We start from the raw sequence: 18,361 nt of genomic DNA on the forward strand, positions 1-18,361 counted from the left end.
TTCGATCCCGCACTCTTCACATTGCAGCGTTCTATGCGCACTTTCGCAACGGGGTTGCCACGGGTAAGCGTCGGCGTATATACGAGGTGTGTAGATGATCATGTTACGATTCCTTGTCCTTCTTGCTACATTCGACTGCTGAGCACGCGTGAGGCCAGCGTTAATATGATTGTGACGAAGGTGGGCCTTCCGTGCCATAAGCAGCAATGGTGAGTCGTTCTTTGCGAAGCTTTCGTCATAAGCTCGGCAAACAAAACAATCAACCATTTCTGAAAACAACATTAGAACCATAGAAGGGGGGGGGGGGGTTCCCGTTTTGATGGCTTTTTATGCATGTATGGGAAATAACGAGCTATAACTGATTGGGCAGATGAAAAAAAAAAACAAACAATGTATGACCATCGGGTAACCAGCAAAATATTGGTCATGATTCAATGTGGAAACAGTCGCGAGGGAGGCATCCTTAATTTAAAATGACATCGCTTGGCGCCGTTAGACACAACGTTATCGACATTTGTTGGACAATCAAGCCATGGAAAGTCTAGGAGATGTTATTTGTAGTAATTATGAAATATATGCGAAGAAATAAAAGTGAGCGAGAAGACATCTCACTACCGGCAAGGATCGAGCTTGCAACCTTCAAAGAACGCGTCCGATGTTCTACCAGCTGAGCTAAGGCGGCTGTCATCCTCCGATCAGGCCCGTAGCCAGTGGAGGGGATAGGGCCCGAGGAGTCTCTCCTCACTCTGAATGTATGATGGAAACGCAACAAGTGCCCCTTCCATAGAAAAAAAAAAATTAGGCTACGGAATTGCCTCCCATACATGTGTTTTATCGGGTACAACTGCGCACTTAAACCTGGGAGTGTTAGTCCGCACCACTCACAGCGATGACGGCAAGTGTGGATATCTCTTTTGGTGACACGGCCAACAAGGTAATATCAAAAGTGCGTGTGTGACACCTGAAGTAATGGCGCCATGGGTCGGGAATGGATAATAACCTAAAATGTTCGAATGCTTTCACACTCACACACCCGAATGGTGACGGCGATTACATTGAATGAATTCAAACGGACCGTAACTGGCTCTTCAATTGTAGATCATCATTGTGTACATGTACATACGTTACGTCGCTCATTGCACTCTTTTGATGGGGTTTACTAACTGCAGTTCTGTATTAGATATTTATTTGTTAGCAGTTACCTACATTGCGCTTTACAGTCAAGAGTGCGAAAAATTATCATTTGACGAGGAACAAATATTGTCGCGAAAATCGCACATTTGCCAAATTCTGGAGGAAAAAAAAAGCTGAAGTTGGTGCTTCTAAACCTGCATGTGCTTCCTGTTCACAATAACGTGAAATTACAAAACATCGTCCTTTAAATAGTCGTTAGGTTGCACAAGCTTCTTGCACAAACTTCTGTCATAATGCAATGTATCTGGTTTTGTGTAGGATTTGAAGAGTGGATGTATGTACTACACTTATGTCAGTGAAAGATCATAAAATTAGGATTTTCTAGTTTCAACACTTTAAGCCATCTTTCACTCAACTTTTCGGCATGTGTCAACGACGTGGGCATTTGTTGGTCTCGTCATTACGGTGCCGTCGAAGGCGCTGATCGAAATTTCCAGATTCAGCGATGCAAGAGGACCCAGCGTTTTCGCTCGCTATCTTGCGAAACGTTTTTCTAAAAACTTGCAGTAAGGTAAAAAATGGTTGACATGGAATCGATGTATACTTGGAACACTAGTGTTAAAACTACGTAGACACACACAAGATAAAGGAGGGGGGAAGCGCTACGCAGGATGAGAGTTTTTATTATATCTTGTTGTGAGAAAGTGCACGAGCTGTTTTCTTTTTTGGTGCTTTCGTCGTTTTCCCGCTATATTTTAGTTTTTTTTTTCTAAAAAACATCTCTTGCACAGAGAAGACTATCATTCAATTCGATTGGTGGTGCATTCGCTATTTGAACGTTGTAATTTTAGAAGATTTTTAATGGCATTTTGATTGGTCCACACACGTTCAAAATGTGCACTTGTTTTCGTTTTATTTTGCTGAGACTTGACCGTTACAGATGGGGGCTGTACTAATTTTAGGAAAGTCGCACGGGTGTAAACGTTGCCATAAATATTATTTATAACTATTTACTCTTTTGGAAATGACCGGGAAACGCTTTGGGACCCCGGCTTTGAATATTGGGTAGAGTGCAGAAACTGTGAGGCCTGATACAATAGTGAACATGGTAAGATTTCTATCACTGTCTTAAACGACACCTGACTGACATGAAAAGAATACACGTAGCCTAGGATGCAATGGCTGAACACGTCGTTGACACGTGCTACAAAATTTACTGGCAGACTGGTCAAAGTATCGTTACTGAAAAACTATTACCTTATACGCCTTTACTGGAACCACTTTAAGTTCAATACACTAGATGGAGATTAAACCGGACACGTAGTAATACAATGCAAGTGAATGGGCTATCTAATCACTACTTACGATACAAAGTTCTGTACTTTAGCTTCATTGTGAAGAGGAAACCCATGTGGGTTTCGAAACATCGAATTGGACGTTTGAAGACGAAAGGTGCGGCTCTCTATAAAAGAGGACTAAGAGAGAATTAAAAAGAGACGAAGACTGAGATACCCCTCTTTGTCCTCCTCTACTCAGTGCCGTGCCTTTTGTCCGCAAGGAAGCAATCAACAAGCTCGGCGAGATGTCTAATGGAGTTTTTTGTTTTCTTTTCTTCGTGTATTTGGCAAGGTGTATTCAAGCAACATTGATGCGCGTATACTGCGATATTTTTTAAGAGTGCAGAAGGGCACGATTATGCTAAGAGATTTCTTTTATTTGCGTTTTTGTGCATCACAAGTCAGTTACTCTTCAGAAGAAATGGAACGCTGTTGTGAGACCTTGCGGTCCTCGCTGTAAGTTATTGTGGAAGTCGAGGCATGGTAACTTGACTGCTAAAATAGTCATGGTTCGCAGACGCTGGGAAAATAGAACAAAGAATATATCAGCTCGATCACATTGCGATGGGAAATACGAAGTATGCTTAATTCTTACCCTCATTTACAAAAAAAACAAAAACAATAAAAAACTCATAATTTAAGTATACATGAATCTGCATTCTCGAGAAATATTGGATGAGGCAGGTCGATTCTTCTTGTGGATAATTTAACGCAGGCTTCCTGATCGCACGTGTTGCTGCACTTTCTGATGAGACACTTGTCTGTGGGCCCCCCGCGTCATTATACACGCTACTTTCCAAAGTGAACAGAAAAGAAAAAGTCTGCGGAGAATGATAGGCGATCGCGAGCGTACCAATAGATGTCGGGAACGAAAACGAAAACAGAATAAAACAATGTGAGGATTCTTTGCTACTCAGGGAATCATAAGTGCTTATTAGCGATAGAGGCTCAAGGACGAAACTTCGCATTAAAGCTGCCATTTCATTAGACTCGGCATAACAGACTGATTAAGCATAAGCGTTCCATCGTAATTTATTGAGAAGGATACAATAATATGAGGTGATTACACGTGCTGCAGTATACATTGCATCGTGGTAGATAAAAGCTCATCGCATTGTTCGCACGTGCCGAAAACAGCTAGCGGCTGGTATTAGGAGCGACTTGTATTAGGATATTAGGCTCGTATTAGGAGTGGTTTCTCACTGTATTTATATACGGTCAATTAACGTTTTGGAAAGCTCATTCAAAATCGATATCTAAAGCAGTCAGCTTCATTGTGACAGGGATTGCGCAGTAATACAAGCAGAAGGTTTATTCCTTATACGCTGGTTCTAAGCACTTAGCACGAGGCACTTTTTGCATGCGCAAAAGAGGAGCAGTGTTGGTCACTTGTCTTGGCCTTTTTGTTTCTGTGATTACAACTACGAGGCGACTATAAACTCTCAGAGCTCTCCTGACACTTAGTGAAAAGGCTAAAGAGAATAAATAGAAACTCTTGAGAGGCTTTATTGATCGTGATTGATATGTGGGGTTTAACGTCCCAAAACCACCATATGAATATGAGAGACGCCGTAGCGAAAAGCTTAGGAAATTTCGACCACCTGGGGTTCTTTATCGTGCACCCAAATCTGAGAACATGGGCCTACAACCTTTCCACCTCCATAGGAAATGAAGCCGCCACAGCCGGGATTCGATCCCGCGACCTGCGGGCCAGCAGCCGAGTACTTATACATTGAAGAAAAATTGTTACGAACAATGGAGAGCTGCGTGAGTTCAGGAGACAAGCATGTGAAGTTCGAAGTGCGGACGCACATAGCGCAGGCAACGCGCCTGCTCTATCCATTGTGTATCATTTGACATAATCACACGTTTAGAGCAGGACTCCCAACGTGCCCTTAGATTATCTTTCGTAATAGCTTGATTAGTGTGGAGAAAGGGAGGTATACATATATTTTGGCTACACTGCAAAAATCTGAAAGCAAAAACAAACAAACAAACAAAAAACAAGACCCTTTTGTAGAACTGTGGGCGTGTGGGAGAGGGAGCTGGTGTGACTTCAATGTTGTCACATGGTTGTGCGAATATCGTTCTCTATTCTATTAAAGAATAGTAAAGATGGTGGCACAAGCTCGGCGGAAAGGAGGGCGCCACGACGAGATGCCAGTCCTGATATTGAAAGCATATCACTGTCAAAGGATATCGACAAACTAAGCGATGAACATACAGTCTTCGTATTGCACGGCTGTTCGCATTGTTCAGCGTCATGTGGTTTTGACGGGTTCTGAAGAAATACACGTCTGTCGAAAGAAATGATGTCAGCTTTCTTGAATAGTAGTATTGCGGGCTCGTACTGAGCGAAGGTACTTTTTTATTGGTGTTGATAAGGAGTGACTGTCCATTAAAGGCTTATGACGGCAGGAGGTTCTCGTAATCGTCATCGGAACGATGAAAACTCATTGCTGTAACGTTCGCGTTCGCTCAGGAATGCCCGATCAACACGACGACACTGACAAGTCAGAGGAATTGCTGTGCTGTCTTGACCATCAATAACAGGTCGCCTGTCCCCTAAAGACGTGGCAGGTTAACTAAGTCGTGACATGCGCGGTGATTCGTTCTAGAAAAGTCGGCATCCTACGTCATATTGCATACTGTCATTATTATAGGAAGACGTACATGGTTTTATTTTGTTCTTTGTTCGCGAGACTGTACATGTTGCGACGCGACGTTTTTAATAAAGAATGGGAGGTGAAATGAGAAAAGCTCGCCGCTAACAATATTTGAAAAAGAAAATAGTTGATTGATTTCAAAATTTCAAATGCGAAGATTTTCTTAGCAAACTTCAGTGACTTTGACCGTATCTATCTATCTATCTATCTATCTATCTATCTATCTATCTATCTATCTATCTATCTATCTATCTATCTATCTATCTATCTATCTATCTATCTATCTATCTATCAATCTATCTATCTATCTATCTATCTATCTATCTATCTATCTATCTATCTATCTATCTATCTATCTATCTATCTATCTATCTATCTATCTATCTATCTATCTATCTATCTATCTATCTATCTATCTATCTATCTATCTATCTATCTATCTATCTATCTATCTATCTATCTATCTATCTATCTATCTATCTATCTATCTATCTATCTATCTATCTATCTATCTATCTATCTGTCTGTCTGTCTGTCTGTCTGTCTGTCTGTCTGTCTGTCTGTCTGTCTGTCTGTCTGTCTGTCTGTCTGTCTGTCTGTCTGTCGATAAATAGATAGATAGATATCTCTAAATAGATATCTATAAATTGATATACATACATATCCATAGGTAGATAGATAGATAGATAGATAGATAGATAGATAGATAGATAGATAGATAGATAGATAGATAGATAGATAGCCGCCCATAACTTCTCGCTCTCCTGGCCATTTTTGGAATCTTTACTGAAATTCGCATGACATAATATGACTATATGACGAACCTAAGTGAGTAGAAAAAAATCATGACATGCATGTCATGAATGTGATGATTTACATGTCATGGTCGGCTGATGCTGCTGTGGTTTCGTTCATATGACATATCACAAAGCTGGTATGGTATGACACGACTGCATGACGACCATAAGTGACAGGCCCTCAGGTGAAAATCATGACATGCATGTGATGTAAGAACATGATTACATGCCACGTCATGATGCACTCGCAGACGCTTCGCTAGATTCATATATACCAAATTTGGTATTACGTGACGTGAATACATGGTGAAGGTATATGACTGGTGAAAACATGATAATCATTTTATACGTGTCATATATGAACATGACTACATTCCACGCTCATGGGGAACTCGCGAACGATTCGCTAGCTGCACCTGTACCAAATTTGGTATTATGTGACGTGAATGGATGACGAAGAAAACGACACGTCCTAACATGATAATAATGACATGCGTGTTATGTAAAACATGAGTACATGCTACGCTCAAGATACACTCGCGGCCATTTCGTTAGCTTCAAATATACCAATTTTGGTATCACATGACGTGAATAGACGACGAAGACAACGACACGTCTAAAAATGCTCTTCATGACCTGCGTGCCAGGTAAAAGATGACTGCATGTTACACTCATGGCACGCTTGCGGCCGTTTCGCTAGGTTCACATATACCAAATCTAGTATTACGTGATTATAATAGACTACGAGCACAAATGCCAGGTGCAAACATGATAATCATGACATGGAAGTCATGTACGGCTCAATTTACGTCCGCCTCATAATTTTGTTGCTGATGTGACGATTCAACCTTCCTCATACCATATGCAGCAGTTGTTTATACAGAGATGCTGATTTTGGTGGCTGTATAATGTCGCAGCTTGCCGGGTTAGCCAGGGATACATAGCAGTATACTATTCCCGAGCAAGCCATGAATCCCAAGGGTTCGAAATTCGGAGGTGGTCGCACTACCATAGGTCGGCAAAATATAGGAACTCACTCAGACTCACTCAGACTCACTCAAGAAATTGGTTTTTCTGTGACAGCTCACTCTGACTGACACTCAAGGAAAGTTTCCTCAACCAGACTCAGAGTCACTAGACTTTTTATCAATTGGACTCACTCGATCGGACTCACACTTACCGAAATATTACTCACCCAGAATCACTGAGACTCATGCTCACGACTCAATCTGAGCCTGAGTGAGTATGAATGAGTCGACTCATGAATGAGTTTGCCGACCTCTGCACTGTTCTGCACTGATAAAAAATCCTGTCATGATTATCGCCACCTTTTAAACAATATTCGACATCAATTTTCAAATACGAAAGCGCATGCAATCCGACCTCAAGCGCTAGGGGCCAAAACCTCGTAGATAACGTTTTTTAGCACTATATGCTAAAAGTCATAACTTCACTTCTCGCTGGCAGTTCGTGCCTCAGGCCGATAGTGAGTGGGTAATTGGTACATTTTAGGTGTAAGTGAAAACAATTGTAATAATTCGTTTCGAAATCCTATTTATTTTCTGCACAAACGCATTTCTGCTATGCATTTGAAACTCTGGCAATTCACAATTGCGAGGAAAGTTCGAGCCCCTGCCCCCACCACGGTGGTTTAGTGTCTAAGGCACTCCGGCTGCTGACCCGCGGGATTGAATCCCGACTGTGACGGCTGCATTTTCGATGGACGCGAAAATTCTGTAGGCCTGTGTGCTCAGATTTGTGTGCTCGCTAAAGAACCCCAGGTGGTCCGAATTCCCGAAGCCCTCTTCTAAGGCGTCTCTCATGATTGTATGGCAGTTTTGGAACGTTAAATTTCAGATAATATTGTTAAAATTAACCGCCGCTCAGTAAAAGTAAAATTAAGAAAAAACGGTCTGCGACTAAGCATGAGATAGCGAAAAAGAATACCGTACGCAGCGAACATATATCTGTCAGAAGAAAGTAGAGAAATACTCAAAAAAAGACAGCACCGGTGCACTTGTGTTATAGCGCACGTTAAAGAACCCAATTAAGGCGGGGTTCAAAATTTTTCGGGAGCTTTCCACTATACCGCCCTTCTTAATCATCAAGTGGTTCTGGCAGGTGAAAACACTATTGTCTAATTTTTTCATCAACTTGTTGCATCGTGCACAATAACTATCACAGCATAAACAAAGACGTCATTGTTTATTTCATCTTCTTTCTCCTCTCCGCGGCGGCCGCCGAGCACGTGCCATCGCATAGCAGTCGGTAGCCACAACACAACTGTTCAAAAATTAAGTGAGCAAATGGGCAGAAGCCAAGCTAACGAATGGTAGGTAGCTATTATAGTGGTGTGTCGTGTGAAAAAATGTGTGCTATACAGCCCCCCTCCCCTCCCCCTCCCGTGTCGCAGCACGGCTTTTATCGACCAAGGCGGAAGAATAAGAAGGATCTGCGGTGACACATTATGCCCCTAATATAAGATTCAAAGCATGCCTCTTTGGTCACATTAAAAGACCCCATACGGTCGAAATTTCCGGAGCCCTTCACTACGGTGCCCCGCATAATCTTATGGTAGTTTTGAAACGTAAAACCCTGGATAATATTAAGACAGTTGCCCCGCTGTGGTGGTCTAGTGGCTAAGGTATTCGGCTGCTGACCCGCAGGTCGCGGGATCGAATCCCGGCTGTGGCGGCTGCACTTCTGATGGAGGCGGAAATGTTGTAAGCCCGTGTGCTCAGATTTGGGGGCGCGTTAAAGAACCCCAGGTGGTCGAAATTTTTGGAGGTCTCCACTACGGCGTCTCTCATAATCATATGGTGGTTTGGCGACGTTAAACCCCACATATCAATCAATATTAAGAGTCCTTCGTGCTAGTATTGTCCATGTTTCCCCCTGCAGAGTAAATCTTGCGCATGCGGACATTGGGCAAAGCCGGCGTGCCGTCATATGACTGATGTCATGGCACGTGACACGCTGGCCTAAAAAAGAAAACGTAATCTAGGAGTTGTTGCAAAAGCCCGGAAACGCAGCCAACCCATGACGCAAGGCGGAAACACCCCGTGACGAAAATTCGGGGCGAATGGTGGAATGTCGTGGCGGGTGCTTACTATGGAAAACATGCCGTGATGAAGGTAAAACATGCCACACGTGTATCGGTCACGTAGGGGCTCGTATCATACTTCATCGCACTTTTAGTCACTTAGTGTTTCCTTTTTACGAGACCAGGGCTGGATATTGCCAGGTTTTGGCAGTGAAACTCTTTGTAGAAGTAATGATAATAGTCATATCTGAAGTTTTACGTGCCGAAACTACGATATGGTTATGAGGAACGTCGTTGTGAATGTCTCCGGAAATTTCGACTGACTGACTGACTGACTAATGTCAAGAAAATATTTAGTGCCTTAATTGCTTGAACGTCATACTAGAAAAGTTGGCGTGCGTATGCACGCATTTGCTTGCGTTCGAAGGCCCTTTAGAACTTGCTATAGAGCAGTGACTATAAGACACAATGAGTAAAAAAAAAAAGGGTAATAAACTTCGTTCAGTTTCTATAGATATTGATACACAAAATAGTCTTTGTAGCTAAAGTCTTACGCTTCGCCCGACAAAAATTCAGAGGAAAAAGACGAATCTAATAGTAACTTAATTTGAATGAATTGTAAGAAAAATTAGACATCGGTAAGTAGTTTTTTGTGAAACGAGTGTTTTAGTAGTTTTACGAGGGAAATGGTGCTTAACATAGTATGACGCTAATATATGTGCTGCATGGTTAAGAGCAAATTTATCAAATTTTGCTAACACGAAGAAGTTCGCATTTCCTAAATCGATGTTCTTAAGCCTCTGATGCAAAAGGTACAAAACAGTGTATGTTACACTAAAGCCGATACGCCAAAAACCAACTTACGGCAGGAAACTTAGTGGAACGTCCATTCCGATTTTGACATGGTCTATGAAAATTTTAGTGGTGAGTGGTTGAGAAAACAAATCACGATTAATTGCTACATTTTAACATTTTCACTCTAAATGATTTTAATGGGTTTTTTGTAGGCTGAACCTTTAATGCTGAATAAGTCAGAATAAGTAATTTTACTTGATATGGTACTGTGTGTGGACATTCAAAGCGATAGGGTTGTTACTGCAGCCCTCCCCAGTATTTCTTCCGAGTTCCTGTAATACCAGAGCTAGTCAGTGTCGAAGATACATGCATCTTAGATACCATCCTAAATACTATTTGGGTATCTTGTATCACTATCGCAATGCGTCTCGGAAGACGAGTATCTGTCTGTATTCACGATACAATCAATAATGTATCTTGCATCTCAAGATACAAGATAATGCTAACGCAACATTATTGCGCCAAGCAATAGCTGATTGAACTCCGCCACTCAAGCTGGCGCTGATTCTATACTGCCGCCTGAATTGAACTAAGTGCAGTAACATTTTTCATCCTTCAAACAGTTAAGGCTGTTTCCCTTTTAGCGAGACAGAGCAACTTGACAGCGCTCGAGCAGTCTCGACAGAAACAAGTGCGCGAACTTAGGGCGTGCTTGCCCTACGTACGTTTAGTTGCCTCGATTTTTTTCCCTTTATAGTTGTGTAGGTGACATAACACTCACCCATATCCACTCACTAGCACCGCGTACCACTATGTGTGCGGCGATGATCGTACCAGTTTTGATACTGCTTTCTTGCGTGGTGCTTCGTTACAAAATCCAAAGCACGGGTTGCTTTGCATCTCCTGGATTTCACACATCAGATTTTTGAAGGATCGTGTGGATGAGGTGATTCACCCCATCCTTATCTCTCTACTCATTGCACTCTCATGGTTCTGCTCCGCGGTTACTAAGAGTCCTGAGTGTACACATTCCTTTACAGCTTCTGGTCTCTCCACCTATCGCAACGTGCTGTTTTCTGCCGAGACTGTTGCACATTACTTTGGTTTTGTGCATATTAGGTTTCAGACCTACTTTTCTGCTTCCCGTGTTCAGTTCAGTAATCATGAAATGTAATTCATCCCCTGAGTTACTCATCAAGGCAATATCATTAGCAATGTCATCAGGAAATCGCCAAATCGCAGGCTGCTAAGATACTTTTCATTAGCTCTTATCTCTAACTCTTACTAATCTAAAGCGCCCTGAAAACCTCCTGTAAACACGCTCTGAATAGCATTGCAGAGATAGTTTCACCCGGCCTTACGCTCTTTTTCATTGGAATGCTGTCGCGTTCATAATAGAGAACTATGATGCTGTGCATCCCCTGTAGATTTCTTCCAGTATTTTTATGTACGGATCGTTGATGCAATGATTTCCTAGTGCCTGCATTATACTGCTGATGTCTTGGCTGACTCATACGCCTTCTCGTAATCTATGAAAGCTATGTATAGGGGTTGGCTGTATTCCATACAGTTTTCTATTACCCGAATGATAGTATTATTATAGTCTATTTTGGAGTAGCCTGTACGAAATTCTCCTTGATTCTTTGGTTGATTGAACTCTAATATCGCCTTAATTCTATTAGCTATTATTTTTGGAAGCATTTTGTAGAGAACGAATAGTAAGCAGATCGTGCTGTAAATTTTCAAGTCTCCTTTCTTTACGAATTGAAATGATGTTGGCGTTCTTCCAAGATTCTTGTACCCTTCCCGTCAAGAGACACCTCGTGTATGAGGTGGTCAGCTTTTCAAACACAATTTCTCCGCCATCTTTCAGCACGTCCGTTGTCACCTTATTTTCACCAGCGGTTTTGCCTCGTGTATTCCTTCTAGAGCATTCTTTATTTCCCCTATCGTCACTGGTAGGATGTAACCATGCTGGGCATACTCAAGCTGACTATTTATTCATCTCTTTCTTACTGTTATTTTTTCTCTATCTCTTTAATTTCTGTCATTTCCCTCTCTCCCCCCAGTGTTGGGTAGCCAACCAAGCCAAAGCTTGGTTAACCTCCTTGCCTTTTTTCTCCATTTCCATAGCTCTCTCTTTAAGCAAAATTCTAGCCGGAAGAGCCATCTTTATATAGAATCTCCGACCAAATTCAACGAACTTTTTGCTTTAAGCGCTTCTTGACGTTTGCTTTTACCCAGACCATGGGTTAAATCGCCACTTCAGTGGCGGCGTTGGAGCTTAATAAGGAAAGTTTCTTGTGCTCAAATTTAAGTGCACGCTAATATATTTTAGAGGTGCCAATTGCTGCGTGCCTCATAATCATATTGTGGCTCTGACGGGTGGACGCATCACGAAGAATTTTTTTGTTTGTTTTGGCACTTTTGTTGTAATAACAACGCTGACATCATCATTAGCTGGCGTTTTCTCTTCATAGTAATAAGGGCGCTCGTGTTGTCCTCTTTTGCCTTCCGTACCTCGACTTTGTCTGTTTCTTCTAGCACATTCGTGCTCGCGCTGCAGCCCTTATTACTATGAATTCAAACCAACTAGCCCAAATCGCCATTCTTCTTCAACGTTTTCTCTTGCAAAAAATATTTCAGCGTAAACATTTTTTCAAATACATGTTTGTGTGTGGAAAAGAACAGACCAGAGATTTGTTCTACTTAACTCCTCTGCGCTATAAGGAATAATTCGCGCTGCATGGGTGACAAGTTGGACAATTCACTGTTACAAATCGCACGAAAGCCAAGCTGTATGCGGCGTTGTCATACAGGACGACCCGCAATATGTCGAGGCAGCGTATCATCAAGGGACTAAAGCAGATTTTATTGAGATGGGTGCAAGCAGAAAGGCAGGAAAAAAATTCTATGAATTTGACACATTGCAGGAATGGGTTTCATGCAAAGCAGTGCGCAAGTAATTGTCTAACTCCATTTCTGGGGGGCTTTGAGCTAAGCATTGCAAAGTATAGATCGACCTGTTTTTGTAGGTGTAGTAGTTGCGTGAACATCGTTGGCTTACCAGTAATGTCAACTACAAGGGCGTTAGAAGGGTAACTTATGGTATTACCTTACGTCAGTACTTACGATAGAGCAGACGTCAGTATTATCCAAACGAAGTGCACTTTACTGGGCAATAATGTAGATATCATGCTTGATATTCGCTAGAGTATTTCTCCAGGTCTGGCAACGTGGAGTCAATGCTGGAACCGTAATTGACAATAAGCAGACATGACACCTTTGTCTTAGAAGTACAGATGTAAGGTTCATGACTTTGTTATAAATCTACATAGCGAGCCCAGCAACCACAATGGACGTTGCACCGACCTTGTGCCTTTTTATCAAAGCAGTTTCATGACCTGTCGTGGCTCAGTGGTAGCATGCCAGACTGTCATGCAGAGTACTTGAGTTCAATTCATGCTGGCATGCATGTTGATTTTCGTCTTTTTTTTCATTGGTCGACTCAATGCTGCTTATGTCAGTTTTTCATACCTATCGTGCATTTACATTACCTATGTCGGCTGTCGTTGTTCTTTGGTAGATATAAAATGTGAAGGGCCTGTGGCGCATACCCACATGCCATGTCCCACTGTGCACGGACATACATGTCTTGAAGAAAGTGTTAGATGACATTCGCGGCAGGGTTTTCGTGTTTTACCTGTGATGACGAAACAGTAACATTCGTCCAACACTATTATCCTCCCATACTACCTCGAGCTATGCCAGGTTAAGGAGACGATCCCGATAGCACCCAGATGCAGGCGGGTAGTTAGATAGATACATAGATAGAAACATTCAAAGTATTCTTGGTTTTTTGATAAATACTTCGCATTTATTATCTGTTTATAAATTTTAAGCTTGTATCTCTCCTTCTCCCACTCCAGCATGTATGAAGTGACCCAAGACTAAAAGACGCTAGTGCTATTATGCGTGCACGAAGCCGATGTAATATTTAAAGGTCTTATGTTCTGGTTAATTGTTGTATGAAGTCACACGTTGTTGCTGAAAATTTTGTGCTATGTGAGCCTGAAAGTACGATCACACATGCGAAGACGTGGCAGTCGGCATTTTTGTCGTGATGTACAGGACCAGCGGCTAATGCGTGGGCCTCCTCAGTTCGAGCTAATTAATGAGTGACCAGAGCAGCAGTATCGTTACAATGGCAGGGGAAAGCTGGAACCTTGCGTACTTAGGTGTACGTGAAGTGCTGCTTAAGGAAGTCACAGTGATTAAAAAATTATGTTGGAGTACCCGAGTTTGCTCATCACAGTGAGGCGGTTGTTGCGCATGAGACGTCCAGGCTTTAATTCTTTTTGTTGTTGTAGAGTTTGGTATACCAATACGTCAATTCGCAAACATATTCTACGCGATAAATAGAGATGGACAAAGAGGAATGATGGTTCCGGCAAGAAGAGACAGAAAGCTTCGCAGTGAACGAAGCGAGTGAGGCAGGTTTAGGTGCAGCGACTACGCTTTTCTCTGTAACCATCTGTGCGTGGAACGAGTTAATGGGAAAGCTTGCTTATAAAAATTGGCTATATTCAGATTAAGAATATGTGCTACATATTTCCAGTTTGATAGTGGGCAACATGATGTCCATTAGAGACAGAAAGATAGAAAGGGATAGTATTTTTAATGACTTATGCAAAGGTTTGCCCGGTAGCACTACTAGCCTGCTTTTGGATATGATAAGAAAAAGTCTGAAATAGGCACAACGCAAGGAATGTAAAAAAAAAACAAAACATGTACAAACTGCTGAGTGCTAAATCTGCCAGTTCGTTAAGCGTCATCTGGGGTCGGCATCAGCCAAAAGGCCAAGAAAGTGTCTTAACCCAAGAGATAGTCTTCGTCAAATGTTCCGTGTGGACGTTGCGGCTCCTCGAAGAGTAAATAGCGTGCAAGCATAGGTTGAACGGTCTTCGTCTTCCCTAGTGCTGCGCGTAGGGAACTCAACAACTTTACATGCTTCATTCTGCATAAAAAAGGTTGGTTTTCAGGACAATCTTGACTTCGTCCAACAAGATGAGCGCTGGAAGCGCCTGTGAAGGTTTATAAACCATAAGCGCGGGCCTGAGGGCAAGATTTTGTGGCAAGCCATTTCAAGGGATGCAGTTAACGAGTACAAATGCTTTACAGCGGGCCCGTAGATAGAGTACATAGAGATTATTGCATTATTGATAATTCTTTCAGTCAACTGTTTCATCAACGGCTGTCAGATGCTACGCCAGCAGCAATCGCTGTCGGCAATGGCGGCTGCATGCCTTATACATACAAATTTATCGTGCATTTGCGTGCGTTAAATTCAGGATAACCCAGTACTATTTCTTTTTTTCTTTTTCTTGATTTTGATCAATGTAGGAAAGCCAGTCTGCTGGACTTACACCTAATTTAATAAATTACTTACGGTGCATGTAAAGCAATCCCCACGTATTAGCTGTTCATAAATATCGCCCAGCGTTCGCGCCTCGAGCGTATCGATTGCGTACGAATGCAACCGTTGGGTACGTGCTCGATACCGGCACGTGGCCTGTTCGCGCTTGCGTACTGCCGTGCTTGTGTACTATGCGAGGGGAAGCAGTGTGTTGTCGGCCAACCTTGGACATTCCTCGATCTGCTGCAGCAGGGGCCCTCGGCGACGCTTCCACGATGCGTGTGTCTGCGAGTGCGTGTGTGTGGCATGGCGCGGCTCACCGTTGCGCCCTCTCAGTTTTGGGGGCTCTCCTATTGCCGACCGCAACACGCACGCGAGCGCGGATGACGTTTGAAAAGGAAACCTGTCGGCGCGGGCCCAAACTTTTCTCCCGCGACGATGTTCGGCGGGTCCGCCGCTCCTTGTCGGGCTGCCACGTTGGCATAACGAGGTTGAGGCTTGGCTCGGGGTTCATTGTCCTGTCGCGTTACGTATCTGCTCGCGCAGGCTCGATCGTGAAGGGGATCCATCGAATGAGCGCGTATGGCTCTATAGCATGTCGTAGACGGGCCGCTCTTACGATGTGTGGGAATAACGAAGCCCTCCCAGCGGCTATCCGCCAGTGCACGAGTGCGTCTTTATAGCGTTTCTATTCGACTCCTTCTGATGGCGTAACTCTGCTGCCCAGCGAAGCGTGAGCGCATACGGATGAATAGCTGCAGATAGAAACGGCTGCCGATAAAACGTCGTTGCTGTCACTGCGGCGCGTTCTCTTCATGCGGAGTCATTAGCGCTGCCCACCGGTCTGCAGCGAAGGTTACGAGGGTAACGCCGAAAATAGCGACATGGTGGAGGGAAAAGCAAAGTACAGAAATGCAATCATGGGGCGAAAAAGATGACATAAAACTTGATACAAAACGTAAAGATGGATTATTGAATGACGCCTTCAAAATAGAAAAGCAGCCGCTGATATTGTTAGTCAAGTCGAACAAGAGTAATAATTGATGACGCTATGGGTTGAAGATTTCACAACAGCTTGCAGTGACGTCGTGACCCACTCCAGCAGTTTTTTTTTCTTGCATGTAGAGGTAGCAGTACATTTGAATTGTGTAAAAAACTTGCACATGACATGTTCCTATCCAATAGCAATACACATAAAAATCTGAGACGTGACGTTCATCGCTTAGTTTCGGCACGAAGTTCAAAGTGAGAAGTTTCACAATGTTTTTATAACAAGAATTAATTTCTCTTCCGACTTGATGGCTACAATGTAACGAAATCAGCTTATCAATCAAGGCAAACTTCGTGTTGATTTCATTTGTTATTTTCAGTTGGCTTAGCAGAACAACAACCACAGTTAGCGAATTATTTCTACCAGTCATGATTTGTTTCTTTGAAGACGTGTGTGTGACGGGGTCGGGCATGCTTTAAATATTTTGTAAGTCCACCGTACGAAACACCGATCGATGTAGTTATGAAATATAACCCTCTAATCCCATACTCCCAACGTGTATCTTTGAGAGCAATGACCGAATGGCCATTAATATTGTGTACCGGTTGGCCAACTTCTAGCCTTTGGCTAGGGATTCATATGCAATTTTGACACTGTTGTATTCCGCAAACTATTTTTACGGCAATGAATGTACGAAATTTTATTAAAACTTAATTCATCTGATGATTGAGAAGAGTTTGCGTCAGATGGTGGGCATTTTAAATAAAAATGATGACACCGCGCGTGCGTTTTGGTTTACTTGGAACCAAAAGAGTATATATATATATATATATATATATATATATATATATATATATATATATATATATATATATATATATATATATATATATATATATATATATATATATATATATATATATATAACTGCTAAGATGGTACAAGTGGCGGCTTTCGGTATATACACAGATTGGCTGAGTCTATATATGGCTGTGCAGCTATAATTGATATAAAGTTGTATACGCAACTTTGCAGCGATGAGTATTAGTATGAATCTCATATTTGTTTCAAGCGTTCAACATCGCGCGTATACATTAAGTTATATATCCAAATTAGCCTCTGTATAACGCTTCGTTGTAGAAGTCGTGAGAGACCTCCCTTCAGGAAACACGGGTGTTGTGACATATTTTGCTGGACTGCACGTTCTGACAGCCTATAGAATCATCATATATAACACTGCACTAAAAACAGTACTACAGAGGAAAAGGCATCGGCCGTGGCACTAAGTACATGATAAACGTAACCCAGAGTATAATCTACCTGTTGTGATCTAAATATATACGAGAGCATAGAGATCCGCCTGCTTCCAACCCCAGATACGCAAAGGAATGGGGGGAATACCCGACGTCGATGTCAACACTCACGCTTTGATGCCGACACCTTCGGCTCATTTCCGCCCGACGGTGCCACGCCTCGGAGTTTCTCCACTCGAAGGCGCTTTGTGCGGCGTTTGCTTCCGGACGACGTAGTTATACTTTTAGCGGGAGCGCTTTTTTTCTCTTCCATTTCTACTCATTGCTTCACGAGTTATTTCTCGCTACAATATATGGCTGTGCTGTGTCGCGGACGCCGTTACCGAACCACGTCGGTCGCGCCGTGCCCCGTGCCTTGAACTCGCGGCGGGTGGAGGCCGCACTCTGAGCGGTTGCTGTAGTGTAAAAGGTCTGGTAGCCGGTGTTTACACTGGCGGCTTCCCGCAATTAATTCCTGAAAGAACAGTTTTATGCGCTTCTTCGGCTGTCCTTCACAATTATATTCCGCATGACCTTGGTGATATGCAAGGAGATGTAACAGTCGGCTCCTTCTTTTAGCGGCAATATATAAGCCTAACATCTGAATTAACGCCGCTCTGTCGTTAGTTTTCCTGATATGTGGCAGGGGGACGTGACGTTTGTCGCACGAGGGGCGTCGGAAACGTAGTTGAGACCACACAGTAGCTGACGCCTCAAAAGATCTAGCATGGTAATTAAGCGATGCAAAAGCAGTAAAATGATTCGTACAAAATGAAGGGGTATGTAGCGTAGTGTTTACTGGTTTCGCACACGTTGGAAACGGTCGTAGTCAATGGCGAAACAAAGGTCTCCTTTTTAAAGTCACGTCCTAGGCGTTATTGTTTCACCAT

The 18,361-nt window shown here is 42.7% G+C and overlaps 1 protein-coding gene across 2 annotated transcripts in view; it reads right to left on the minus strand.

Annotated features, from left to right (window-relative positions):
* Positions 1–17,739, minus strand: part of LOC119161450 (uncharacterized) — an 82,533-nt gene extending 64,794 nt beyond the window's left edge. For both annotated transcript variants that reach the window (XM_075879256.1, XM_037413920.2), the window contains exon 1: positions 17,604–17,739. In XM_075879256.1, coding sequence (XP_075735371.1) covers positions 17,604–17,630 — 27 coding nt within the window. In that variant the 5' untranslated portion in view covers positions 17,631–17,739. The remainder of the gene's footprint in view (positions 1–17,603) is intronic.
* Between the last annotated feature and the right edge of the window lie 622 nt (positions 17,740–18,361).

The sequence above is a fragment of the Rhipicephalus microplus genome, chromosome X, assembly GCF_043290135.1.
Source record: "Rhipicephalus microplus isolate Deutch F79 chromosome X, USDA_Rmic, whole genome shotgun sequence".
Taxonomy (NCBI): Eukaryota; Metazoa; Arthropoda; class Arachnida; order Ixodida; family Ixodidae; genus Rhipicephalus; species Rhipicephalus microplus.